This window comes from Panthera onca, chromosome C2, assembly GCF_046562875.1.
Source record: "Panthera onca isolate mPanOnc1 chromosome C2, mPanOnc1 haplotype 2, whole genome shotgun sequence".
Classification (NCBI taxonomy): Eukaryota; Metazoa; Chordata; class Mammalia; order Carnivora; family Felidae; genus Panthera; species Panthera onca.
This window is the reverse complement of record NC_138347.1, coordinates 15,954,501-15,981,774: the sequence shown is the minus strand read 5'-3', so window position 1 is coordinate 15,981,774 and position 27,274 is coordinate 15,954,501. Positions and strand designations below refer to the sequence as shown.

The 27,274-nt window shown below is 35.3% G+C and overlaps 1 protein-coding gene across 2 annotated transcripts in view; it reads right to left on the bottom strand.

Moving 5' to 3' along the window:
* Positions 1-27,274, bottom strand: part of LTN1 (listerin E3 ubiquitin protein ligase 1) — a 61,531-nt gene that overhangs the window by 26,961 nt on the left and 7,296 nt on the right. For both annotated transcript variants that reach the window (XM_060640339.3, XM_060640340.3), the window contains exons 5-18: positions 25,785-25,837; positions 24,910-25,090; positions 17,183-17,356; positions 16,423-16,613; positions 15,545-15,680; positions 13,675-14,484; positions 11,651-11,692; positions 8,948-9,137; positions 8,218-8,457; positions 7,255-7,408; positions 6,336-6,480; positions 5,655-5,841; positions 4,007-4,166; positions 3,037-3,141 (exon numbers count right to left, since the gene is read on the bottom strand). In XM_060640339.3, the coding sequence (XP_060496322.3) occupies positions 3,037-3,141; positions 4,007-4,166; positions 5,655-5,841; positions 6,336-6,480; positions 7,255-7,408; positions 8,218-8,457; positions 8,948-9,137; positions 11,651-11,692; positions 13,675-14,484; positions 15,545-15,680; positions 16,423-16,613; positions 17,183-17,356; positions 24,910-25,090; positions 25,785-25,837 (2,768 nt within the window). The remainder of the gene's footprint in view (positions 1-3,036; positions 3,142-4,006; positions 4,167-5,654; positions 5,842-6,335; positions 6,481-7,254; positions 7,409-8,217; positions 8,458-8,947; positions 9,138-11,650; positions 11,693-13,674; positions 14,485-15,544; positions 15,681-16,422; positions 16,614-17,182; positions 17,357-24,909; positions 25,091-25,784; positions 25,838-27,274) is intronic.

The window sequence follows — 27,274 nt, the reverse complement described above, 5'->3', positions numbered from 1 at the left end:
CTCTTCAAAATATTCAAGAAGACTAATAACTCCACTATATAAAATAACTGTATAGGAAAAAAAAAAGAAACTATGAAAAGAGATTGACAGCTGCTGATTCTTAATGATGAGATTGTGGATATTTTTTACTGCTTCTCTTTTTTACATGTTTCTAATTTTTATTTATTAAAAAAATTTTTTTTACTGTTCATTTATTTTAAGAGAGAGAGAGAGAGAAAATAAGCAGGAGAGGGGCACAGAGGAGGGAGAGAGAGAATCCCAAGCAGGCTCTGTGCTGTCAGCACAAAGGCCAACGCAGAGCTCAATTCACAAACCGTGAGATGATGACCTGAGCTAAAACTAAGAGTCAGACGTTTAACTGACTAAACCATCCAGGCAACCCCCCAAATGAACTATTTCTAAGTGTACAGTTCAGTAGTGGTAAGTACATTCCACCTGCTGTGCAACCAATCTCCAGAAGTCTTTTCCTTTCACCAAATTGAAACTCTACCCATGAGGGGCACTTGGCTGGCTCAGTCTATACAGCATGCAACTCTTGATCTTGGGGGTTGTGAGTTCAAGCCCCACACCAGGTTCTGAGATTGCTTAAAAATAAAATCTTAAAACAACAACAACAACAGAAAACAAAAAAACTACCTATGAAACAAGAACTCCTCATTTCCTCTCACCTCAGGCCCTGGCAACTACCATTCTACTTTCTGTCTCTCTGAATTTGACTACCTTAGGTATCTCCCAGAAGTGGACCATATAATATCTGTCATTTATGATTGGCTTATTCTATTTAGCATAATGTCCTCATGGTTTATCCCTGTTGTATCATGTGCCAGAATTTCCTTCCTTTTCAAGGCTAAATAATATTCCATTGTATGTATATACCATATTTTTGTTTATCCATTCATCTGTTGATGGGCTCGTGGATTGCCAGAAGTTTTCACTTTTACAAAATCACTTCTTTTATAGATTCTGGGTTTTTGTGCTTTGCTTAAGATCTTCCCCATATCGAGATTATACAGAGCTTCTTAATTTCCTTTGATACTTTTATAGGTCTGCTCTTTACATTTAGCTTTCATTTGGACTTCAGTCTTGTGTATAATGTAAGAGAGAGGCACCTCACTATTTTTTTCAAACATATCCAATTTTCCTAACATCATCTAATATTCACTCACCTCACCGATTTGTGGGTTTTATTTATTTATTTATTTATTTATTTATTTATTTATTTATTTATTTGAGACAGAGACAGAGCACGAGTGGGGGACAGGCAGAGAGAGAAGAAGACACAGAATCCGAAGCAGGCTCCAGGCTCTGGGCTATCAGCACAGAGTCCGACGTGGGGCTTGAAGCCATGAACAGCGAGATCATGACCTGAGCCAAAGTTGGATGCTTAACCAACTGAGCCACCCAGGCACCCCACTCACCTCACTGATTTGAAAGGCCACCTACATCAAAAACTAAATTCCCAAATATGTATGGCTCAGTTTCTGGATTCTGTGTCTTGATCCACTGATTTGTCTATTCACCAATTTAATACTGCTTAATTATTGTATTGGTAAGACAATTCCTTTTCACTTTTATCTTTCAGAAATTTCCTACCTATTCTTGAGCATTTTTTCCTTCAAATGAATACTGTGTTTAGAGCAGTTTGTCAAGTTTTTCAAAATATATTGCTGGAATTTTTATTGAGATTGCATTGCAATTACAGATTGATACAACCATTTTTACAATTTAGCTTCCTACCTTTTTTGTAATCTTTACTAAAATTTCATAATTGCATTTTTGTTGTTCAATTTATTTCTAGGTATAGTTTTGTTGTCATTGTGAATAGAATCTTTTTTCCCATGACATTTTTAATTATTACTACTGAATAAGAAAGTTTCTGATTTTTCTGCCAAGTATATATATCCATATTAGTAATTAGTTCTAATATGTCTCCAGTTAATTCCCTGTTACTTTCATAATCAGAAAAATTAAATTATGCTGAATAAAAAAGCTAATATCGAAAGATCATATGCTGCATGATTCCATTTATATAACTTAACTAAATGATAAAAAGAACAGATTACTGGTTGCAAGAGATGAGAATGGGAAAAAGAAAGGTGGCCTGGCTGTGAAAGGGTAACACAAGAGGTCCCTGTGGTAACACTGTTCTGTCTATTGGTCTGAGGTGGCGTCACACATGGGATCTACACAGAACACACACACAAATAAGTACATGTAGACTTGGTCAGTGGATTGTATTGATGCCATTTTCTTATTGTAAAACTGTATTAAAGTTATGCAAAACAGTACCACTGAGGGAAACTCAATGAAGGGTATATGGAATCTCTTTATATTATTTCTTACAATTGCTTGTAAATCTAGAACTACCTTAAAATAACAAGTTTAAGAAATTTTTAAATAAGAAAAAATTGAAATTTATTTCATGATTTTAGTGTACAAGATCATATACATATCATTTCAGAATTCTTCTTGGTAAACCAGTAAATTCAAAATGCCTCTTGGTAAATTTCAACTAAATGTTTAATTTGAGGTTCAGCCTCTCTTAATATGACCAACTCTAGAACTCTAGCATGCCCAACCCCACAATCTATTTGTCTTAAGAACACATTTATTGCATTTCTAGAATATATTTCAATAGGATGATCCTTACTAAAGCAAAGGATAAGTAACTTTCCCTATCACTTCCAAACAGCAAATAAAGTAACAGAAGAAGGATATTAGGGAGAGGTAAAAGAAAGATTTCTACCAAAAAGATTTCTGGGGAAAAGAGAGCAAGTTAACAAAATGCTAACTTTTTAAACCAAGTACAAAATTCCACAACAAAATATTATAAAGTTTAAAATGCTTATATGAGAAGGTGTGTCCCAAACCTAAAATAATTTAAATTGTTTTAAAGTCTTTAATCTCATTTCCTTGAATTTCCGCATTTCTTAAACCTTGTTTCCTTGACTGATATAGAGATTATTCATTAGTTGGGCTTGCCAAAGTGACCAAATACAGCAAATTACAAAGTATAAACATTTTAAATCAGAATACCCTTCTTTTCTCCTATAATGCCGTTTTACTTCATCAGATGAAACACTTCGGGAAAGGATCAACTTAGCAATAATAAGAGACCAAAGGGTGCCATTTTCCATGGATCTAAAAAAAGAAAACAAATCCATTTTCAAAGTGTTTACAATTTTTACCATTTATCTGGATTCCTTTTACGGAATTAAATCAATCACCTTGTGAGGGTATCAATTCACCCAGGGCTTTTGCCCCCAAACAGCTGCCATTACTGAAAAGACTGGGAGCCTAGCTTTCCAACACTCCTTTACAACTGGTACTGAGCTCTCATCCCAAAGCCCTTCAAATCCTAATAGAGGAGAGCAGGTTTGAGGATCAGAGATGGTAGCCGGAAAAAGGACATATCCCAGAGGACACCGAGCCTGGTTAATGTTGAAGAACCAAGGAGGTATTCATATCTACTGGGGGAAAGTTCTGAGTGTCCTAGAGTATGTAGATGGAGACTGCAGAGAAAGGCTCAGCCTGGGACCTCTGATAAGGCAAAGCATATTCAAAACATCACAGCCAAGTGAAAAACAAAGAGAGGCAGTTCAACACGGTAACTTCAATAAACTCCCGTCAATTAAGGGGAAGGTTTTGTGTTTATAATCTTAAGACATATCTGTAACAACATGCAAAGTATAAGGCTTGAGAGTAGCGGGAAGGATGGATCACAGATGACAAAACAACTTCTACAAGGCTTCTATTTCTTTCATTGTCATCTGCCCCATTCCTCAATGTAATTTATGGACTTAAGAACACAGGCAAAGTTCAAATATCTCCCTAGATGAATAAATCAAGTACTCAGAATCCACAAAGTACTTATTATTAAGAACTGGGTTTAATTTAAATCAACCCTCTGAAAGATTAGCGTGAAGTGAGCTTAACATTTTACAGAAACAAAGGCAAAAGCCAGTAAAACAATCATATAAAAACGGAAGCTGAAAGGGATTCTTACCTGTTAAATAGCAGCTGTAAAAGGCCAGAGGTATTACCAAGTCCACATAAGTTATCATATGTAATATTCATCTTTTGAAGCATTTCACAAAATCCAGTTAGAAAAATAGGGGGATTGTCTAATTCTTCATACCACTGCAGTGAATAGAGCAGTTCTGCAACTACAGAATGGACAACACATTATCAAGTGGACTCTGTGAAGGAACCTTTTGATCATTTTCATTTCACCGTCCCATTTTCAAATACTGCTACGCCTGCCAGTCTCAAAATATTTGTGAACTGATTTCCAAATCTGCTTTGAGATGTTCAGTGATAACGAAAACTGAGAACATTTGTCTGATACAAAATGCCACTCTTCTCCCAAATCTTATTTGGTCCCTTTTCTAATCAGTGAACAGTGTGACAGGCCTAAGTTACCAGAGATAATGGAAGAATTTCCTACTCTTTTTGCCACAGGTGGTAACAAGTTACACACAGGACAAACAACTAAGGGCCCCAAGACCTGAGATGAGAAGTTCAAGCCAATGTGTTAAGAAATGGGAAACACCATGATATAGTAAACAGGGCATGGATCTCGGTGAAAGACTGATCTGGACTCAAATTGAGCTGTGTGCATAGTTAGCAATTAGAGTACTAAAATCTAGCTCAGGGACTGCTGTGAGAATTAAATGACCAAGAATCTCTCAGAAAACCTAGCACATCATAGGTTTTAACACACAATTATCACAACTCTGTTTTATAAAGCCATTTATGGACTTTGGAGTCAGAAGACTTGAGACCTGGTTCAAAAATCTAATCCTATCCCTTACAAGCTAAGTACCTCTAATCAAGTCAAGCTAAGAAAACCAGGTAACAAAAACCATAGTAATAATATCTGACAGGGTTGATAAGAAGCTTAAATACATAATGTTGTCAGTTTGTAATTAGTAACACACGCCACAAAAACACACTATTGCAACTGCAGGCTAATCTCCTTGCCCTTTACTGCATGTGGAGTTGGCAAATCAAGAAGTATTCCAGCTTTCTTCCACAGGGCATATATTTTCCTCTAGTAACTATGCTACAGCTGAAGTTTTACAAACAAGACTGACGGAGAAATTATGCAAAACTTCTACCCTTAACACCATTTTGTTTAGGTCACACTGCTACTTACAATTCTACACCATTTCCTGGAATGGGGGAATTTTAAGTCCTACATCCCCACGGGATTCAACATTTGAACCTCCACTTGCCAGGAAAAAAATATATATCTACATACATACCTATGTATCCCTATCAACACGAAGGTATCGTGGTTTAAATCACAATCCATGATGAAACACTAAACTCAACCATTTTCTTTAGGATTATGTGCCATAGGACCTAGTACTGATGTCTCGCCAGCTTAAGTAAGTGATCTTATAACAAATTCTGCTCTACAGCTAACAAGATTATAGAAAATTTCAGTATGTTTTCATCCGATTTGCAATTTACCATTCGTCATTTAAGTAACCTCAAGTTTCTCATCACTACAATAGTTAATAGGAATGGAAGATTCTTGATTTTTTAAAGATTTAAATTGCAGAGGAATCAAAATTATTTCAAAATTATACTTAATACAAATTATTTCAAAACAATGCTATTATATCTGAATGCTCATATATACTTACTTATTTTCTCAAGCTCATTATTTTCTAGGACTATTTCCTTTTTCAGTGCAACTAATATCATTTTGCTCAACAATGCTGAAGTACACAAATGGCTGGGAAGTTTCTTTGCATCTTGTTCTTTAAAATCTGTTTTGAAACACTCATAATTCAAACTCAATCTTCCTTCTAAAAGAGGTCTATGCAACCACTGTAAAAAGAATACATTCAATTATATACAAAATCATTAGATATTCTAAATTATTTACTATCTCTGCAAGTAAGACAGGGAACAAAAATGAAGTTATCAATCTTCACAATGTTATTAGAATAACTTCAAAAATGAAGTTATTACTAGTTTATCAATAAAATCACAGAAGCCTAGAAGTTTGGGTTTTGCTTCAGGAAATTATCAACATGTGTATTTCTTTAAGAGTCCTTCAGGACAGAACTAGATCTAATTCACCTCGTACCGTGGCAACTGCCAGTGTCTCACAAACAACAAACATCCAATATGTGAGCATTCAGAGACGTAAAGGCAAAGCAAGATACTCGTTTCATTTACCTTTTTTTCTCCCAAGGATAAAACAAAAGATATTCATTTTGTTCAATTTTTTCCCTTCTCCAGAATAAAATTAAAATGTTTAAGCTTGCATGAAGTCCAAACTTCAGAACGAGATAAGCACTGTCCAATCTCAAACATACCTGCATTGGAAGAGACTGTCTCATCTTTTCCCATTCACTGTTGCTTGGCATTACACTTTCAATGTAAACTCCCAGAAGATTAGTATCTTCACTTTCTAGAAGCATATTTAGCAAGTCATCAACAGCACACAAGAGGACTTGAAGACTGAAAATAATGTAAACAATGTGACAATCATGGTTATGCTATGACTAACTTGAGCGCTCTGGTACACACTAAATACTATGGCAGGGAACACTTTACCTGAACAAAAAGACCACTAAAAATGAAACTAAGCAAGTCCTTTACCCTGTATCTGACATACACACCATCAAATTGGGGGTTTAATACAACATTTATAGTTTGAAATTGAGTGCTGCTTCTGTACCAGAATGAAGGGAACTTGACCTATTTTGGAAAAGGTATTTCAGAAACACAACTACCTCATTATATGGGGGGAGAAGCCATGATGATCAGAAAAAGATATGACCCAACCCTAAAAGTCTCTGGATGCATTCTCTTCGTTTTCACTTTTATAAATGGATTTAGGTATGTGGTGTGAAATATATTTACAATTCAACATCTTAAAACAGAGGCTACCAGAGCCCCAAAATTAAACAATGAAGAATAACCACGATGTGTGGTAGTCATGGGAGGTTATGGTTATAATCCATACCAGCTCACAAGACACAGTATAGCACTACGATCACGTCACCAGCATAAATTAGGAGTCCAGCAGATATAACAAATCATTCTTGAATTGAGTTTAAATTGATGATCATTAAAACAAATTCCTTTTGGAAAAATATTTTTGTCTGGGTCTTCTCTTAGAGTCCCGTAGATTTCTTACGTAACAAATCATTTTTCATAGACAGGCTGTAATTTAAAGACAGTGATCAGGTATTGAAGAGATACTGTGCAAATGAGTACAAAAAAAGTTACCTTTTGATATCCAAAGATGAAGACTGAACTTGGTTCTTCAGCCACAGAGCAGACAAACATAGGAAGGTACTCTGTCTACATGTACTGCCAGTTTGGTGGGTCAATAAATTCACACCAGAGAGCCAAGTATTTTTCAGTTTACAGACAAGAAAGTCTAAAATCAAGATGTCAACAGTAATTTGTAATCCCTGCGAAGCAACTATAACCAGTACAAAATGTATGAAATAGCTCAATGCAGACCTGAGATTTTTAAAGTACCGTTAAAAATGGAAAATATAAAATTACCATTTAATTGCCAAAACAAAATAACTATGTCATAAATATGCAATAATACAAACTAGCTCATGCTATACAAATGTAAACATGTTAAGATTTTTAAAGTTAGCTCTTTTCTACTCTTATTTACAAGAGCATTGTCCTTTTAGAGATGTGAAAAATATTACACCTTTTCCGAACAGAGTAGTATGAAAGAAAGGGTTGGGGAGGAGGGCTCTCTATCAATACTAGTGTTTTTTAAAATGCCTTTCATAATTAAGTCTCAACATATAAGGCAATATAGTCCTTACAAAGGCAATTTCAGTTTTATTTTGATATATACCAAGAGTGAATAAGAGAAGGACATATTAATATACCCTCCTTTATGAATGTGGAAACTGGAGCATCAAGAAATTAAACAACTTGCCAAACAACAGTTCCTAAGTGAAAGGGCTAAGATTCTAACTCATCTACCATAGCCCCTTCCAAAACTATTTCTTTGATATCAAGAAAGAATTTAGACATAAGGTCTACATATACCTTTGACTTGGTTTCTAAAGCTGAAAGTGTTTAAGATTTGTAGCCCTCTACTCAAAATGCTTTCAACTTTCAAGTACATTATGATTCAATTAATAAAGCCTGGGCACTTACACTATGAAGGTCAGAGCCGGAGATTCCCAACAAAACATTTGAGCAGTAGGCTATTACCTGGCAAATGTGTTTTTTCTTTGTTCTGAGCACATAACTGAAAGAGAGTTAATAATAAGTCTTCAGAGGATGGCATTAGCAAGCATCCTTTTGCTGAGCTGAAATAGTTATAGGCCACATCACAGATAAAAGACACTGATGAATCATTATTTTCAGCTTCTGACAATTCCTTTACTTTGGATAAAGTTTCATGAAGTTTAACAATAATTCTTTCAACATATACTTCTCCAATCAAGTAATCTAGAGAAAAAAAGTTCACACAAACAAAAAATTAAAAAATATTAACAGCGTATTTTTTAAAATCTTACTTTGGGTTAACAACCACTTAAGTCTTTCCATGTGTTTAAAAAAAAAATTATGTATTAGACAAAAGAAAATTGTATCAACAAATCAATCTGATCTCTCACATATAAAAGCTCTCATGTAAAAGAGCAGTTTTACATTAAGTTAAAAAAAATAATAAAAAAAAGCACAATGGTCTATACAATTAGTGAATAACTTTGCTAAACTCAAAACCCTTTAAAATGTAAAACTTTTTAAAAATATTAAAATGTCTTCCAAGTCATGCTACAAGGCTTAAATATTTAGGGTGCTTACAAAATTAAAATAGCTGCATGAATTAAGTCTTGTTATTCTCAACCAATAACATACAGACTTTGTAACATGGAATCCCTTCCAAAAGTGAAGACTTTATTGCCTACTAAAAAACAAAAGCCCTATTTTTGCTTACCATTTTTAACATGTTGGGATAATACCAAGCTTAGAAGAGCCCATCTCTCCGAGAAGTAAGAATCAGAAGATACTGTGGATTCCAAGTCTTTATGACAAAGATGATCTGCCAGGGTTACCAATTTCTCTCCAAGGATATCTCCTTTTAGCCAAGGAGTTACTAAAGCATGTTTATCTGAACTAGAACATGCCTAAAACCATAAAATTAAAGCAAAAATTTTCAAGATCAAAAAGCATATCTGCCTATACTACTTGTACCATATTACCTCCCTTCAACATCATGACCCCAACACTAGCCCCCACTCCTCCTCAAGTTCTAAGGCGGCTGATATTGTCCTGTTCCCCACTAAGCCTTGCTTACATACATTTTCAGGCGTTTTTTCAGGCTATTTTCCCAACCATAAATATTCTCTCTCTTCTTTATCAAAATCCCATCCATTCTCTGAGAATCATTACAAAGCCAACCTGCTTTATGAAGGCTCCCCCATCCACTCAAGCCCAAACTCATAACTGCTTTTCTCTGAATTTCTAAAGCACTTACTGGATTTTATTATTATTTATAATGTTTCATCTGTGTATGTCTTGTTTCCAAAGAGATTGTAAGTTCCTTGAGAGCAGAGACTGTCTTACTTCTTTGATACCTGCTATCAACACTGCAGATATGTTCAATGAATAACCAACGGATGAACTTTGAAGACAGATTTTAAAATGTTCTATGTATTAAATTTTTGTTCATTAATTTTACTAAAATTAAAGAACAATTAATATTTAATAGTGGTAAATACTTCAATATGAACAATGGGACATATTTCCCCAAATTCTCTGCAATAGTAACTGGGGCCAGATAGCTAACAGCAACTGGTTTATTTTCATGGGGTGGGGAAGCAAGAAAAAAAAAACAAAACACAAAAAACTGTAAATCCACCCCCAAAAGCATGCTGATCCATGTTCCCAGAGCTTCTTTTGCTTTAAGGGCTGATAAGAAAGGAATTTGCAACTTGGTTCATTTCAAAGCAATCTGGAAAAAAAAAACAAAAAACCAAGTGCGGATTGGGTAGTGCCTAAAAACTGTTTGTCCTTTATTTAAAAACTGTAGGTAACCTGGGCTTTTATTTTAGCCCAAGCTTTGCCAATCTTCTGGCTTTATGATCCTGGACAAATCTCTTAACCAATTTGGGACTATTTCCTATTTTAAAAATGAAGATTAACCTAGAAAACCACTAACGTCCTTTCCTGACTACAAAATGCAGGTTGTTTTTAAAGAAGCTGAGTTTATGACTCTGATCATAAAGTATAAAGTTGCATAAAAACAAAGAAATCTGGAGTTTAGATGGCTATAATATGGTTTTCCTAACACAGTTTACTAAATAAAACCCATTTATTTTATTGAATCTAGGAAATAAACTTTTGAGTAAAATGTCTCTCAAATTAGAAAGATATGATGTACAATACTCATTTTAACATATCCATAGAAAGAACCTCACCAGCTTTAAGGGGATGGAGACATCAGTTAGTCATGGAAGTACAGGAGGCAAACACTGGCCATGAACTTCTAAATACTGCCCAGGAAGAAAATAGTCTTCCCAAAGGTTAGGAGTATTTGAGCTAACCAGCAGGCACATTCCTAAGTTGCAAATGGGTATCAGTCTTCTCTTATCAAATTACTAACTCCCTTTGCTCTAATTCTAGACTTACCAAGTAGATTTCTGATAATTTGGCTTTTCATGTAACCTGCCTATAGAGAGAGAAGGTACTGGGTAAACTAATATAAATGCTGTACTTCATATGTTCTATTTCTCATTGAAAAACAGTAAATTAATATTCTGTATTTATTTTGTAAAAATAAACTATTGAGGGAAATAGGGAGTCACTGTTCAGCGGGCACAGAGTTTCAGTTTTGCAAGATAAATTCTGGAGACTAGTTCACAATGAGAATATACTTAACACTACTGAACTGTAAACTCAGAAAGAGTTAAGATGGTACATTTTGCTATGGACTTTTACCATAATTTAAAAAGAAACTTGTAAATTAAGGAGTTATCTGTGTATGTGAATTTTAAAAATAATAAAAAATGCTAAAAAAGAATTTTAGGTAACTTAACAGTGCAAAAAAATCCCCCCATTTCTATGGTTGAAAAGTGTTACATCACTTACATCTTCATTGGGGAAAAAATACTTTAAAACTTCTAAATTGCTTATGTTCCTTGATTTCTTTTCATTATTTTCATCACTAATTTTCTTATTTAGTCAAGTGGCAATCAAAGTCTGAAAGATTTTAATTTGCCTGTATAGTATTCCAAAGCAGGACAAATTTAATTTCTGAGGTGTTCGAGCCAAAGCTAAAACCTCTCAATCTACTTCTATAGAAGAAAAAATAACTAGGATAAGAGTAGAAACCTGTAGTCTTAATTTAAAGATAACCAAATATTTAGTTCTCCTGTTGTTATCTTCCCAGGAAGATACTGGATTTACCAGAGCCTTTTCAGTCTTTGCTGATATTCCTAACCAGAAAAATAATACTACAGAAAGGTAAACACCTAAGCCTAAAGCCTTCCCAGGTTATGGGAAGAAAGTTACAATAATAAAGAAGTTCTCTAACACAGACACTTGACCACATACCAGCATGTGAATATGACTAGTTTTAACTTCTCTGTACTCATAAATGCAAAAAAAGGAGGAAAAGGAAAAAAAATCCCTAAGATACCTTTTCAATGACCTGAAGAATAGAATTCCATTTCAGATTCCCCTGAAAGAGAAAAAAGAGTTAGAAATAAATTTTTAGAAGGAATGAAGTCATTATGTAATCACAAAAAAGGCTAAAACATTTCTAGCTACTCCAGCTTTTAAAAGTATAGACTAGGGCGCCTGGGTGGCTCAGTCAGTTAAGCGTCCGACTTCAGCTCAGGTCACGATCTCACGGTCCGTGAGTTCGAGCCCCACGTCGGGCTCTGGGCTGATGGCTCAGAGCCTGGAGCCTGCTTCCGATTCTGTGTCTCCCTCTCTCTCTGCCCCTCCCCCATTCATGCTCTGTCTCTCTCTGTCTCAAAAATAAATAAACGTTAAAAAAAAATTTTTTTTTAAAGTATAGACTAAGATGAACTATTGGGACCTTATCAAAATAAAAAGCTTCTGCACAGCAAAGGAAACAATCAGCAAAACTAAAAGGCAACTGACAGAATGGGAGAAGATATTTGCAAATGACATATCTGATAAAGGGTTACTATCCAAAATGTATAAAGAACTTATCAAACTCAACACCCAAAAAACAATCCAGTGAAGAAATGGGCAAAAGACATGAATAGATACTTCTCCAAAGACGACATCCAGACGACTAACAGACACATGAAAAGATACTCAATATTACTCATCATCAAGGAAATATAAATTAAAACCACAATGAGATACTACCTCATACCAGTCAGAATGGCTAAAATTAACAAGTTGGGCAATAACAGATGTTGGCAAGGATGTGGAGAAAGAGGATCTCTTTTGCACTGCTGGTGGGAATGCAAACTGGTGCAGCCAGTCTGGAAAACAGTATGGAGGTTCCTCAAAAAAATCAAAAATAGAACTACCCTATGATCCAGCAATTGCACTACTAGGTATTTATCCACGGGATACAGGTGTGCTGTTTCGAAGGGACACATGCACCCCAATGTTTATAGCAACACTATCGACAATAGCCAAAGTATGGAAAGAGCCCAAATGTCCATCAATGGATGAATACATAAAGAAGATGCAGTGTGTGTGTGTGTGTGTGTGTGTATACATTACAATACGATGGAGTATTACTTGGCAATCAAGAAGAATGAAATGTTGCCATTTGCAACTACGTGGATGGAACTAGAAGGTATTATGCTAAGTGAAATGAGTCAGTCGGAGAAAAACAAATATGTGACCTCACTCATATGAGGGATTCAAGATACAAAACAGATAAACATAAGGGAAGGGAAGCAAAAATAACATAAAAATGAGGGAGAGAAGGGGCGCCTGGGTGGCTCAGTTGGTTAAGTGACCAACTTCAGTTCAGGTCATGATATCGCAGTTTGTGGGTTCGAGCCCTGCGTCGGGCTCTGTGCTGACAGCTCAGAGCCTGGAGCCTACTTCAGATTCTGTGTCTCCCCCTCTCTCCACCCCTCCCCTGTTCATGCTCTGTGTCTCTCTGTCTCTCAATAATAAATAAATGCTAAAAAAAAAAATTTTTTTTTTTTAAATGAGGGAGACAAAACACAAGAGACTTAAATACAGAGAACAAACTGAAGGTTGCTGGAGGGGTGGTAGGTGGGGAGAAGGGCTAAATGGGTAAGGGGCATTAAGGAGGACACTTGTTGGGATGAGCAATGGATATTATACATAGGGGATGAATCACTGGAATCTACTCCCGAATCATTGCACCATATGCTAATTAACTTGGATGTAAATTGAAAAAAAAAAAAAGTATGGACTAAAATACTTAGCCTTTCATTGCCGAGCATTTGTCACCTCACCATACTTACTCAACACCTACCCATAAGCCTCACACACTTCCCCATCACAATCAAGAATATACTGCTTGCCTGTGCTTACTTTGTCAGCACACAGACTAAAATTGGAAAGAATATACTGCTCTTCTTTAAACAGTCAAGAAACGACTCAAGAATAACCTCCATGCAGGTCTCATTCTACTTACTTATAATTAGTGTAGCGATGTAAGCCACTATAGTTTAAAGAGATATACAACAATAATACCTCAATGAGATCATCCAAGACATACTTTCTTTCCATATTATTGTCACAGCAACAGAGGGCACTGTACAAAATGTCCACCAAGAAACCAGCATCCTTCCGTTGATCTTCATTTAGCCAACCTATCAGTTTCTGGTATAAAAACTGTACAGCAGGATTTTTTTCTACAAGTCTGGCTATTTCAAGAGGTTTGGCTTTGACAATACTCTGTTTTTCATCACCTAGTAGCATTTTAAATACTTGGGTTGAAGAGAAAGAGCTGAGCAGAGTAGAAAGAAACTTTAGATGTTGCTCTGACTTTTGCTCATTGACATAATTAATACTCATCGCTGCTAGTTTACAGACCAAGTCTTCCAAAGGTTTCTTCCTTAGTGGCGATACAAGGTCTGAACAATTATGAGAGAGAGAAAGTTCAGTCATTAATTCAGAGCCTTCACTGTTTTCGCCTTCGGAGGAGACACATTTTTCGTTCTCTTTATTACTTTCAGGCAGCTCGTCAGCAAATCTAACCTTACCAACTTTTTTTTTATTTGACTTCAGTGAGCTCTTCGGCTTCTGAAGGACCTGTAACAGGTTAGAAACACCTGACACGGATTTCACATCAGCTTCTGGCTCATTGATTTTCTCCACACAGATCTCTGACAGTCTTTCCCAAAAATTCAGTAGTACTTTGTCCAAACTGTGAGCTATTTTATCATCTTTTTCCACATCTGCTTTGGCTTCCCAGGAACTTAAGGTTTCTGCTAAATGGTTAAAGAGCTGCCCATCTTGCAATCTTGGGTCTTTGAGAACTGCATCAATAAAAGGAATCAACTAAAAGAGAAGGCAGAAATATAAAAGTTCAGTTTTCAGGGGAAATAAAATTTAAACAAAGTATTTGTAAAACATTATAAAGTTCCACATTTAATAACTGAAAAACATGGATGTTCCCTCCCAAAACTCTGAAGAGTTAACTTGAAGATCATTTTCGTATCATACAAAGAAGTTAATGATTTCACTGCATTCCCCTAAATTACTTTTTATGATATAGTTAACCAAGATTATTGATCATTAACAAATAATAGTTTTCTTTGCATTTTCTGAACTTAATCCAATTTTTTACTTTTTTCTAAACCAGTGTGAAAGAACCCACAGAATTCGGAATTCTTTTCCTTAAATTACAAAGATAAGTTAACTGAGACATAAACTAGGATCTAGGCTTATATGATTTCATTAATTTCCTAACATAAGGAACCATATTCCAGAACTCGCTCTCATCACTGGTTCTAAAAACCAAGCACAATTGTTCACACACAAAAAATAAATGTAGTTGAATATTTTAGAAGTAGCAAGATGATTACTGCGTAATTTATACTTAATATAAAAGATCACAAATGGGGTGCCTGGGTGGTTCAGTTGGTTAAGCATCCGACTTCGGCTCAGGTCATGACCTCATGGTTTGTGGGTGTAAGCCCCATGTCAGGCTCTGTGCTGACAGCTCAGAGCCTGGAGCCTGCTTTGGATTCTGTGTCTCCCTCTCTCTCTGCCCCTCCCCCACTCACGCTCTGTCTCTCTCAAAAATAAAATAAAAACGACAACAACAACAAAAAAAGATCACAAATAGCATCTTCAAAATTATGTTTTGTGTTGCGACTCTATAAAAGTTAAGGCTTGCACATCCAGAGACTAATTAGTACTCAGGCATTATGGTATTATTCTAGCAACAACAGTACAGAATTTTTATTTGTATGGTCGGAAGTACACATTACTCAATTTGTAAATTATAAAAATGAAATTTTTATAAAGCCTAATTTAAAAACGGCAACAAGATACAATGAGCTTGATACTTTGCAGTCAGTGTGCAAGGGCATGATGATTTCTACATTATAAATACCTGATCACTGATGAGCATCTCTTCAATCTCTTCCTCACCTAAGTTTTGCTGCATTATAAAACGTAAGCATTCAAAAAAAGCTGATATTACTGCTGAGCACTCTGAAAAGCTGGTTTTGATTCTTTCTGTTGACAGCCTAAGAAATAAACAACTACAGCTTACTCTTTCACAAAACAATAAGCAACTCAGAAACACCAAAATAAACACATGGAAAAGGCATCACACCAAAAGAAGAGGATTTTTTAAAACAAAATTCTTAAACTAAAAACTAAGAACAAAAGGAACTTGGAAAGGTGTGGAAAAAAGCACATTTTCAAATAGGTGTCAAAAAAAGATAATACATATTTATTTTCTAGTCAGGAACAAGTCCATCTGCAAATTTCAAAGAGATGACTTAACCAAATAAAGCTAATAGTGTAGGAAAAAACAGTTCTGTAAGCATTAATAAAAGCGAGTGTCTTTTATTAAGTTCAACAAATACACTGAAATAATTTTTTTTAATTGTGACTTTAAATAGCTATCATATTTAAGCTTATGGAAGTTTTAAACTCTTCACTGGTTCATTTTTACCATTTGGACATTTGTATTTATCAACATACCAAAAAATGCTCATATAAAAAAAAGTCTATTTCAATCTAAGGCCCTTACGATAGTCATTGCACTTTCTGTTGTGTATGACCACTGAAGCCTTGAAAGTACCCAAGAAAAAAATCTCAATTGAAATTCTATGAAAAGTTTAATTGAAAGTGTTTAATGAACAACAAAACAATTTGGAGAAATTTAAATAAGAAAGACCATAATGAGTATGTCATTTTACCCATTTGTGAAACCAAGAAAAATCTCTTCTGCTCTAAAGATCAAGAATTGAAACTCCTTACCCTACAACTACAGAGGTGAGGAAATTTTTGAAGAAATCCAACTTTGGATCTGTAATGGACTGAGGGAGTTTGCTGATAAATGGCAAAAGATAAGGATATATGATGGTAGCCAGACCCCGACCGCCTTCACGAACCACAGCTGACAGCTTTGGAAACACACTTTTTTTTGCATTTACATGAAGCCAACAGTCCTAACCAAAGAAAAGATGGTAAGAATAATTAGAGATCATAAAATACTTCTCCCAATTTAGACACACACAGGCTGTCAAAAGTAAATATCAAGTATTCTACCTAAAGAGGATAAAATCTCTCACCACCACTGAAAACTAAACTCGGAAATTTTAAGAAACTTATTACATATGGTAATCATGTACCCCACATAGCGAGGACAACATTGATCAGAAATAATTATTTAACTTAAAAGATTTATATAAAAGCTGCTTTCCAAAAAGGACACTAATATCTAATCTTAAATATAAGAATCAGATAAACTGACTTCACTGGACTACATAAAGTTTAAAGAATAATTGATACTGGCTGGCTAAACTGAAAGTAAAACAAAAACTCTATGCTAATTTTATGGTCAGTTTAAGATTTATACCAAGTTTTGGATTAAGTATTTTATTTCCAAGAAAGCATTTTCCAGTAAGTTTTAGGTATTATCATCTGATAGGCTCTGTCTCACATCATATCTAAGGCTTCTAAAATACAAACTAAGACAAGTATCTCAAATGTACTAAATGTTACCTTTCTTACGCACCTCAATAGTTGTAAGTGTATAAAGTACAGCTTCCCAGAGAGCCGGGCATACAATGGGGTCACTGTCATCAATGCTAAGTAGAACAGATGGGCTCACTTTGGATGCTTCATCTTTCATCAACTGTGGAATACGCTGGCACAAAGCAGAAACTAACTCAAAATAAGCTGAGCGGATCTAAAACAAAAAATGAAAAGCTGGATTAAATTAAAGCCTAGTAGAGCTATGATAAGATTTTTAATTTAATAGCTGTTAGGTTATGCATACTAACCCTCCCATTAGTAAAACTAAAAGGGCTAGAAAAAATATCTTTAAATCTTCCATAGGGTATCAAATGGCTGAAAGGACATTAGGAATTACCACATAAAAGTGAAGGCAGAAAGAATTCAACTTTCGATTTCTCTGGCTGAAGCAAATACAAATCCTCTCTAATGGCCAAGGCGTTCACCTGGGCCTCATATTATTCCTATTAATATACTAGGCCACACCAAGTTAAATACAGCCAAAGAAAAACTAAGAAACCATGAGTCACTATCAGCAGAAACAAAAGATGACACAGAGATCTGAGACTTTAAATCTTAGGGTTTATCAGTTACAAATTCCTTATCAACAGTTCTTATTATATTTAAAGAAATACAAGTTTATAGAAATCTGAAAGGAAAAGGATCTTAGAAAAAGCACAGATGTGAAAAAGTATGAAGCACAATTCCTATTCCTAAAAACAGGCAGAAAGACAGATGATAGATTAAAATTCAATTTTCAGTTTAAGAGCAGAGAAAGTGAACTGAAAGTACAAAAGAAATTATCCACCAAGAAGCACAGAAAGACAAAAAAAGGTAAAAAACACCAAGGATAGTGTAAGAGACAAGATAAAGAAGGTTTAACATATATTTAAACAGAATCCCAAAGGGAGAGAAGAGAGAACGAAGCAAAGGAAATATCTGAAAAGGTTAATAGCTGAGCATTTTGTAGAGCCAGTGAAATACACCATTCTTTTTTTTTTTTTTTTTTTTTTTTTTATTTATTTTTGGGACAGAGAGAGACAGAGCATGAACGGGGGAGGGGCAGAGAGAGAGGGAGACACAGAATCGGAAACAGGCTCCAGGCTCCGAGCCATCAGCCCAGAGCCTGACGCGGGGCTCGAACTCACGGACCGCGAGATCGTGACCTGGCTGAAGTCGGACGCTTAACCGACTGCGCCACCCAGGCGCCCCTGAAATACACCATTCTACAAATTCAGGAACTCCAACAAATCCCAAGCAAGATACATAAAAAGAAATCCACACTAAGACACAGAATGGTGCAACTGCAAAAAACAAAACAAAACAAAACAACACAACAACAAAACTCCCACAAGAACAAAGAGTAAACCATAAAAGTAGCAGAAGAAAAAGACAAACTACCTTCAAAGGAAGGACAGTAAGACTGAAAGATGACTTCAACGACAATGTAAATCAGAATACAGTGGAATATCTTCAAAAATAAATTAACTGCCAATATTCAATCCTGTACCCAGTAAAAATCTATTTCAAGAATGAGAGTGAAGGAATGCCTGGCTGCCTAAGTCAGCAGAGCATGAGACCCTTGATCTTGGGGTTGTAGTTTGAGCCCCACGATGCATGTAGAGATTACTTAAAAAAAAAAAAAAAAATCTTTAAAAAAAAAAAAAAGAGTGAAATAAAAACATCTTCTGATAGAGAAAAAAAGACCATCATCAGCAGACCAACACAAAAAGAAATTCAAAGACGCCTTCTGTATTGAAAGTAGATGATTCCAGAGGGAAGGTAAGAGATGGAAAAAAGAATAATGAGCAAATAAAGCAACAAATATGAAGATAAATCTAAATGAAGATTGAGAATACAATAATAATGTTTTCTGGGATTAAAAAAAATACACATACACATATATTTAACCCCACAAAGTACTTTATTTCTGCATATTTTATATAAAATATTACCAAATGATGTTAGCAGTGTATTTAAAAAGATAAACACATAGCATGACTAGGCTGGAAAATAATATGATCATTTAAACATATGAGAAAGGCAATCAAGAAAATTTCATCATTATTTTATGACAAAAATACTCAGCAAACTAAAAATAGAAAAGCAATCTTAAACTTTATGAAATCTACAGCAAGCATCATAATCAAAACATAAGAGTTTACAACTATTTCCATTAAAGTCAGGAACAAGAAAAGGATGCCAGCTATCACCACCTCCCTCAACATGGTAGTGGATGACCTAATTCACACACAGATAAGGAAAAAATAAAAAGAATTGGAAAGTAACTCAAACATGTAGCTATAATCATAGCAAAATAACAGGCTATAAAAAATATTCAAAAAGATGTAAACACTATCAGAACAAGAGTTTGGGAGAGTTGCTGAATATACAATTTACATACAAAAGCAAAGTATACATCTACCAGTAGAAACAAAAAAATGTAATTAAAAAACATAGTGACTGTCACAATAGCAACAAAACCATAAACACGTTCAGGATGGAACATATTATAAAAATAGTACTCTGAGATGAAAAGGGCCTAACACAGCCTAAAAATTTTGGAAGAAGAACAAAGTTGGATGGTTTCTAGACTTATTATAAAAAAATAATAACTAAGAGAATATGGTATTGGTGTAAGGATAAACATACAAATAAATGGAACAGAATAAACAGTCTAAAATTTAAATCCAAGATATAAGGTCAACTGAATTTTGACAAAGGTGCCAGAGTAAGGAAAAGACAATCTTTCAACAAATGGGATACTTCTATGAAAAAAAAATTAATTTGACTCTTACCACTACATCATACACAAAAATTAATTCTAAATGAACCTAAACTATAAAACTTCTAGAGTAGAGAAAATCTTTGCAAACTTGAGGTAAGCAAAGATTAAAGATAAGAAATCAAAAGCAAGAACCATAAAAAATTGACAAACCGGACTTCATAAAGATTAAAAACCTACTCTCTAAAAACCATTAACAAAATGAAAAGTTTAGCCACAGACTAAAAGAAAACATTCATGATTCTTTATCTGACAAAATACTTATATCCACAATAAGTAAAGCACATTCATAACTCAAAAATAAAAACCAAAAACTCAATTTTTAAATGGGCAAAAGAAATAAATAAATAGGTAAGTGAGCAAAAGAATATTGAGTAAAAAGACTGATACACTGATCTTCTTACCAAGAACAACCATAGGTTCTGGGAATAAAACTCAAGAAACAACTGAAGACAAATCAAAATACGGGAAATCAAAATATGGAGTAAGCAATCCACACAAACAGAGCTTGCATTCTGTGCAGCTGTGCCTGGAAGGTGGTTTCGGTCACCACCGCAGAGGCACAGGGACAGCTACAACTCCAATAAAAAGCCTCGTTGGAGGAACTGGAAGAACCAGAAAGAAGAGCCCAGGGTAACCAACGAGGCAAGAGAGTGGCAGGAACTCTAGGAGGGAGCGAAGGGAACCCCCACATTTCTGTGTTTATGGTCTAAAACAACTATAGTTGACTCTTGAACCATGCACAGGGTAAAGCGAAAGCAGTTCGAAGCTAAGGCGGAAAGAACTGAGCTGAGATCTGAGATGCTGTCCGCAGCAGGCATGACAGTTTGCAGTTAGAGTCTATCCAAGTTAACGGTCTACCAACACAAAAATATCAACACCCTTGGGAGCAATATAAAACAATCCAGTCTCTAAAACATAACTTTCAGAGTACAGGCCAAGTGTCTATGAACAGGATATGATCTAAAATTACTAAAATATGAAGTCAGGAAAACGTGATCCCATTTCCTAAGACAGTAACTGAGATCAATCCCAAGAAGAACAGATGTTATTATCAGACATGAACTCTAACGTAGCTATTAAAACTACACTCCGTGAGGTAAAGGAAAAGAGAACAATGAATAAAAATAAATAAATAAGAAATAGAATGTACAACACCAAGAATCAACCTTAATGTAAATAAACTATGGACTCTGGACTTCATCATTTATCAATGTAGGTTCAGGGGTGCCTGGTTGGCTTCAGTCTGTAGAGCATGTGACTTTTGTCCGGGTTGTGAGTTCAAGTGCCACACTGGGCATACAGCTTGCTTAAAAAAATGTAGGTTTATCAATTGTTACAAATGTAGCATTCTGGTAGGGGATGCTTATAATGGGGGAGGCTAGGCATCTGGGAGGGGAAGGGATGGGAGGGCATATATGGGAAATCTGCATCTTCAATTGTGCTATGAACCTAAAACTGCTCTTAAAAAAGTCTTTAAAAAAAAACAACAGGAAAATTCATCAAAGAAATAGAAAATACAAAAAACCAAGTAGAACCTTTAGAAATAAAAACATATTAAATTCAAAAGTGAGCAAAAGACTTGGACACCTCAAAAAGATATACAAATGGCCAAGAAGCATGTTAAAATATGTCCAACATCATCAGCCATCAGGGAAATGCAAATTAAAATCACAATGAAAAATCTCTACCCCAGAGGTCAGTAAACATTTTCTTTAAAGAGCCAAACAGTAAAATAGTTTAGGCTTTGTAAGCCATATGGTCTCTCTTCCAACTATTTAGCTTGCTTTATTAGCATGAAAGCAGCCACAGACAATACAAAAAACTATTTACAAAAACAGGTGTGCCACATTTTGACCCATAAGCTGTATATATCGTTTGCTGATCCCTGAATCCCACACCCATGAAGATGACCTAAATGAAAACAATTGATACAAAATAAATCTCATACACTGCTAACAAAAGTACACAACCACTTTGGTAAATAATTTGACACCTTCTTACAAATTTAACATATATGTACTCTATGAACCATCAATTTCCTCCCCTTGCCCAAGAAAAATGAAAATCCATGTCCATAACAGAGACTAAACAATAAAAAGGAATGGACTGCTGATACATGCAACAATGAATAAATCTTAAAAACATTATAGTGAGCAAAAGAAGCCAGAGACAGAATATGTTTGGCTCCATTTATATGAACACCTGTATGTCGGTAGCAACAGAAAGCAGGTCACTGGTTGCCTACAGTAAGGGGAAGGATGACTCAAAGAACCCATTTTTGGGTGATAAAAATGTTTAGTATCTTGATTGTAGTGGTTACATGAGTATGTACATGTAGATGGGTAAATACATTGGTCAAAACTTGTTAAACTCTATGCCTAAAATGGTTATATTTTGTTGTGAGTAAATTATACCTCAATAAAGTTGGTTTAAAAATTATTCTAGGATATTTTTTATATACCTGAATACACTGGGATACAACAGGTTCATCGTAACATCAGGCTCAATAACTTTATAAAGAGAGCAAGCTTCCCCAAATCATTCACTTTTTTGAGGAATTCAATAAATTTGCTGTAATTTATAGGGAAGAATAAAGTCACATATTCTACGAATTGAGGCAGCCAGATGCCCAGAAGAATGAAGTTCTAAAACAATTTGGTCAATCTTGAAGATGAAGACAAAAAAAGTGATTCACCTGAGCAGTTATCAGGATACATCATAATGTCACGTTAACATGTGATATTAAAATGGAATGGATACAAACTTCTGGTACTGGCATAAGAAGAAACAAAGACCAATGGACCAGAAGGCAGAGTTCAGAGACAAACTTATGAACATATGAAAATTTAATGTACCATATTGGCAGGACCACAAATCAATAGGGAAAGAATGAATAGTTCACTAGGTGATTTTTAGGAATACTGATTCACTACACATGAAGAGAAAGGTGACTAGGTTATCTACTTAATGCTGTATAAAAAAAGGTAGATTTATTAATGGATTAAAGACTTCAGGGGCGCCTGGGCAGCTCGGTCAGTTGAGCGTCCAACTTCGGCTCAGGTCACGATCTCGTGTTTTGTGGGTTTGAGCCCCGCGTTGGGCTCTGTGCTGACAGTTCAGAGCCTGGAGCCTGCTTCAGATCCTGTGACTCCCTCTCTCTCTGCCCCTTCCCTGCTTGCGTTCTCTCTCTCTCTCAAAATCAATAAACCTTAAAAAAATGTATTAAAAAAACAAAGACTTCACATGAAAAGTAAAGGTATTAAAAAAAGATATAACTATGAAAAATACAAGAATGTTTTTCTGGCTTAAAAGTGGGAAAGGCCTTCATATGGCAAAAGCGGTGATTTTGATTACATGAAAATTACAATGTCTTTCTAAAGAGGATACAGGAAAGGTAACAAAGTGGGAGATTATTTGCAATGCCTAAAAATAACAAAAGGACAAGTATTTAGGATACACAAAGAACTCTAGTAAAACAAAAAAAGAAAACTTCAAAAGAAAGGGGAGAAAGACATAAACAAGTAGTTTATAGAAGAAACACCAAAATTCAAAAAGCTTACAGAAAGATCCTAAAAAGTCACTAGTTAGCAGAGTAATGAAAAAAAAAAAATTGAAACCCTATTAGACTGATAAAAATTAGGGAACTAAGGATTCTGGCTAGGATATAAGGATACACAGGGCTCATCAGGCAATGATGGTTGAGTGTAGAGTAAGGCAGCCATTCAAGAGAGCAATCTGGCACCACTCAGAAAATTAAGTATGCATATCCTCTTTGACTCAGCAATTCAAAAGCTAAGAGAATTTCAGAAAAAGAAATCCTTGCAGATTCGAAGGCACATGAATGAAGATGTTCACTGCTGCACTGTCTGTGACAGCAGGGAGTTGAAGGCAATCAGTGCATCTATCACTGAGGGAATGCAGAGGTAAAACAGAAGGGATGCACATTTCTTAATCCTACATAGTATTTAGAAGGCCTGATCAAATACTCATATAAGGACATGATAGATTTAAAGTATTTTTGTACTTTTAAAAAAGTACTGAGAACTTGGGGCACCTGGGTGGCTCAGACAGTTAAGTATCCAACTCTTGATTTTGGCTTAGGTCATAATCTCACAGTTCAGCAGATGGAGTCCTGCATCAGGCTCGGTGCTGACAGCATGGAGCCTACTAGGGATTCTCATTCTCTCTCTCTCTCTCTTCCCTCACCCCACCCAAATAAATAAACTTAAAAAAAATAAAGTTAAAAAGTACTTAGTTCTTAAAAAGCACAGGTAAAAAATACATTCCAAAAGGCGGTGATGTACCCAATAGGGAAAGTGTTACAGAAGCTTCATTCAGGCATGACTTCTAGTGCTGTTGTCTTTGTCAATGTTAATGAATCAACAATATCTATTAATAAGATGTCTTTACAGAGACACACATAAAACAAGGTTTCTTATTGACCAACTGACAAAAATGTTGTGACCAGAGACTCACAGGCACCCAATCCGATATTTCCCCTAAGAGTAATGCTGCCGTATTCACTTAATCAATATTCATGGGTTCTTCATATAAGCTAATTACCATGAATAAGAATCAACTATACATACAAAAGGACATACACTAAGCAGATTTAGAATGGTTAGCTAGCAGAGGATGGAGAAGGAGACAGAGACATAAGAGAAAAAAAAATGCATGAAATTAGAAGACCTTCATGCACACCAACAATTTCAAAGTACCATGAACAGAACAGTGTGATAATACAACTCTGAAGTCTAAATAACTAAATAAAAAAGTGAAAATACAATAACATTGCAGTAAAAGAGGCAATTCAGTCCAACCACAAAGATGGGTTTGCAGAGTTTTAAACATAAACAATAAGCATAAAACACAAACATAAACTAACAAGATCAGGGTGGAAAAAAGGAGTCACAGATGTTTACAATAAAAGATTAAGATACCTGAGGTATACTGTGTTTTCCATATTTCCAAAACTTATTCTGTGATAAAAGAGACTTAAATTTTTCCTCCAGAGAATCAAGCTCATTATCAGGTAAGAGGCAAAGCAATTTTTTTAATGCCAATAAGGAACAAGTTACAACCCGATGGAATTTAGCTTCTCTTTCTTCCTCTGGAACCGTTCTTCATGTGAAAAGAAAATAAACATATATAAGAATTGAGCATAAGCCAAACTACATACTTGGCACTTCTATTTTAAATGTTTTATCATTAAATATCTACCAAAGTTGCTTTATTTTTATTTCTGCATTCTATTCGTCCTGTGCCAACCCTCCTCCCTTAAATTGAATCACATATTTTTCAACTAATACAAGGGGAAAGTAGATGAAAAGCTGTGGCTTGAAAAAAGTGGGCAATATACTGTTCTCAGTAGCAAGTAATAGGATGAGTCTAGGGAATGGATATCAGTGCATCTAGGATTACTTGCCATTAGGGACTCCTAATAGTTTGACTAGCACGCAAAAGTAAATGGGTGATTTTACCACTCTCAACAGAACTATTCAGAGTTCTTCCACTAGTTCAACCGGACCTTAAAATGATTCCTGCTAGGACAATCAAAAGGTAAATGTGGGAAAAATATAAAAACATCTCTTTTTAAAGAACCAAATGTGTAATGCCCAGATAATTCAAGTTAAATAGCAAGATAACTGCCAGTAAAAACACTTAAAATAGCACCTGGCATATAGCATTATAGTAAGTATTTTCATCTCTACTTTAAGAATCCCTTTTTTAAAAATGTCATATTGAAATTACCATCTTGTTACGGATGAGTGAAGCCAATCCTTAACGTGAGTTACATAGATATTACACAACTTACTGTGGATCACTGAGTGTATCAGGTGTTTCTTTTATAAGATGATCCTGTAGCACCTACACAGGAGGAAAAATCCCATGAGCCTTGAGATTTTATTGAACTGTCAATGGTGAACAGTTAGAGCATAAACCTCATCTTACTTAAAAGCTCTTACCCCTTCCCCGCAAAATTAGCAAAATTAAGCAGCAAAACTAAAAGGTTTGAATTTTACCTATTTTTCTTTCCCTATGAATCCCTAAGGCTGACTGGGGTAAGAAAGAGAGGGTACTTCTGAACATTTCCAGTACCCATCAAGAATCTTCCCCTAAATACTCCTGGTCTCTTGTCTCTCCATTCCTCCTATACACAGCAGTGAGGTAGAATTCCCGATTAGTAAGTTTGAAAGAGAAATTCAGGCTGTTTTCCTCTCCTCTCTTTTTGAGCATCTCCCTGCGCATAAGGGAGAACACACATTGTGCTCTGTTCCTCATGGAGGAAAGTCTAAGGTTCCATTCAAAGTGGGTAAGTCTGCCTACTTCCAGCATGCAGTACTAGAGAACTCACTATTCTAGTATCGCTTTTATCAGCAACTATAATAGCTAACATTTACTGAACTTTTCCATATGCCAGGTATTGCTTTGAGCACATTTCATCCATTAACTAAATTAATCCTCACAACTGCTCAATGAAGTACAAGTTAATTTCTACTTTAATAAAGAAATAGAGGCACAGAAACTTACCCAAGGTCATGCATAACTAATGACAGAATGTGACAGAGACCCAGAGCCCATGTTCTTATAGACAGTATGACATAATGCCTATAAATCTGACATTTTGGTCTCAATGGCCTAACCCCTCTCTAAAAAACTGATTTTGAACTTACGAAAGTTCAAGCCCAATATCTGTAAGGAACTGTGACATAACCAACTAACGGAAAAATAACGCAGGAACTAATCCACATATTCAATGATCAGTTATCCATCCATAACAAAGCCAAGAAACAAAAAACCAACCAAACAAAAAACTATGAATAGCCGAATTGGTTGTCTCAAAAATCCATTTTCTTCAACTCTTAGTGTCCAAACTCATGACACTTCACTCTCACAACACTTATCACTTGATATTTCAAATATACCAATGATTCTTGGGTTGAGAACTCCCTTTGAGAATATGATTAAAGCTATAAACCCTCTCCCTAGAAAAACAAACTTGGTAAACTTGAAAAATGAAAAATGGAAGAACCAAGAACTTAAATGGGGAACTAGAATGCACATGTGTGTGTGTGCAGGGGAAGAGTTAGGTGAAAAGATCAGATAGGTAAGCCGGGACCAGACCATGCAGAGCCCTATAGGCCAGGGTAAGAAATCTGGACATGTAAGCATAATGGGAAGCCACAGAGAGGCTGACTAACTGAAATGAGGGATGGTGTTTAAAAAAGACACAGGGTGCTATGGAAACACAGAAGTACTAAATAAAGGAATGAATGCCAGCATGAATTTTTTAAAATCCTCAAT